At 39.6% G+C, this 1,867-nt stretch overlaps 1 protein-coding gene across 1 annotated transcript; it reads left to right on the plus strand.

Annotated features, from left to right (window-relative positions):
* Positions 1–1,366: 1,366 nt before the first annotated feature.
* Positions 1,367–1,831, plus strand: PHALS_14494 (dna-binding protein h-ns; the record flags this gene model as incomplete). Its single annotated transcript, XM_024730315.1, has 2 exons — positions 1,367–1,673; positions 1,755–1,831. The coding sequence occupies 2 exons, from the start codon at positions 1,367–1,369 to the stop codon at positions 1,829–1,831; spliced, it is 384 nt and encodes a 127-aa protein (XP_024580604.1).
* Between the last annotated feature and the right edge of the window lie 36 nt (positions 1,832–1,867).

Below are 1,867 nucleotides of genomic sequence, written 5' to 3' on the forward strand. Positions count from 1 at the left end.
TTAGAAATTTTCCGGGCAGTTCTCATTACCAGGCGCTATCGTTGATATCCCCTCTTTTTGAGTTCATACGTTTACTATCAATACAATGATGCATAACTGGAGTCAGTATGACCTCTAGAATTACAGGCCTGGTAAAATGGTTTAACGAAGACAAAGGTTTTGGCTTCATCTCTCCTCTTGATGGCAGCAAAGATATCGTTGTCCATTTTTCTGCGCTTAATGGCGACAACTTTAAAACTTTATTTGAAGGACAGAAAGTTGAATTCGCCATTCAGATCGGAGACAAAGGCCCTGCAGCTGCAAACGTAATACTTTGCGATAAATAAATCAATGTGGATCTGCGATAACGATGAAGGATTATCCCTAAGTAGACAGATTCATAACTTAAATCAGTGAAAAGTCGTTTATTCTTAATATCTGATCAGCATATTTTTCACAATTATGAGTGCGCTGACCGATGTAATGGAGTGCAGGACTACAGCATAAAAATTTTAAAAGCACAAACTAACTGCTTGTTAAATAAGAAGTGCGTAATGAGCGAGGCTATCTCCGAAAGCACCACGTAATGGCTTTGACCTTAATGGCATCTGCCAGTTAACACCCACGAGAGAACAGGGTAATAGAATATGATTAAAGTCCTTGTTTTCTTTAATGCTGAATCCTGTAAAGTGATGACCGTTCTGGAAGGTATATCCTCTATCAGGCAGGAATATCCAAACGGTGAAGAAACACATCTTCGGATTATGTCTGCAGGTTTTCCTTCCTTAACTGGCGATCATGGTATTGTTTACGTGGCTACTGACAGGGAGTTAACGTCACAGGAGATACTTGATGCGGTCAGGAAATATTTATAGCATTTTTGTCATGCTCTATGCTCCACGTTTAATTGCATGATTACCCTATTTATAAGAATCGAACAAAAAATGAGTTAAAAATATTTATGGCCTGCTAACAGCAGGCTTTTTTTTACATTACATTTTTTTAGAAACACCCCAATAAAGAGAGAGTAATTCGCTACCCTCTGACAAAATGCAGGTATCTCTCACCTGCGTGCCATCTTGCCATTTGTGAAAAATCTTACTAAGTGGCCGCGCTAATTCACTAAATGTCTCTCCTGTTTTAAGCTCACCAGGTATGACTGAAGCAATAGTTATGAGGTTATAAAAAGGCTCTCTGGATGGCTCCTGGCATCATAGTTTTTAGTACCTTCAAAAATGCAGGGACATTTCGTAGGAGTTGGAATTTAGTTCTTGCACATTATTCTTAATTTTGTCTTGCGATAAGAGATTTATATAAGTAGTCTAAACCTCGTTAATAACAATATGTACCAATCGGATTAAAATACTCAGTAAGAAAAATCGGGTTGATGAGCAACCGTCGATATTGGTATTTGCTGAACAACGAAAAAACTTTAAAAGGTCTCTTTATGTCAGATGCTCTTACACAGTTAAACAATATCCGTACCTTACGTTCTCAGACTCGTGAAATGTCATTAGATGTACTGGAAGATGTTCTGGAAAAGTTTAAAATTATTCTTATAGAACGACGAGAAGAAGAGACATTACGTCTTGCAAATGAAAGTCAGCGCCGCGATAAACTGGCAACACTTCGTCAGATGATGCTTGATGAGGGTATCGACCCCTCCGAACTTTTAGCTGCTATTGGCTCTCCGGGTAAGGCTAAAAGGACGAGCTCCCCCCGCCCCGCGAGGTATCGATATACTGACGAAACTGGAGAGTCAAAAACATGGTCAGGTCAGGGGCGAATGCCGAAGCGGATCTCAAATCTTATTGCTGAAGGTGGGGAATTAAAAGATTTCGAAATCAGCTAAAAAGAGCCGGGTATAACCCGGCTCTTTTTTGTGTAG

This window comes from Plasmopara halstedii (genome assembly GCF_900000015.1).
Source record: "Plasmopara halstedii genome assembly, contig: Scaffold_925, whole genome shotgun sequence".
Lineage (NCBI taxonomy): Eukaryota > Oomycota > Peronosporomycetes > Peronosporales > Peronosporaceae > Plasmopara > Plasmopara halstedii.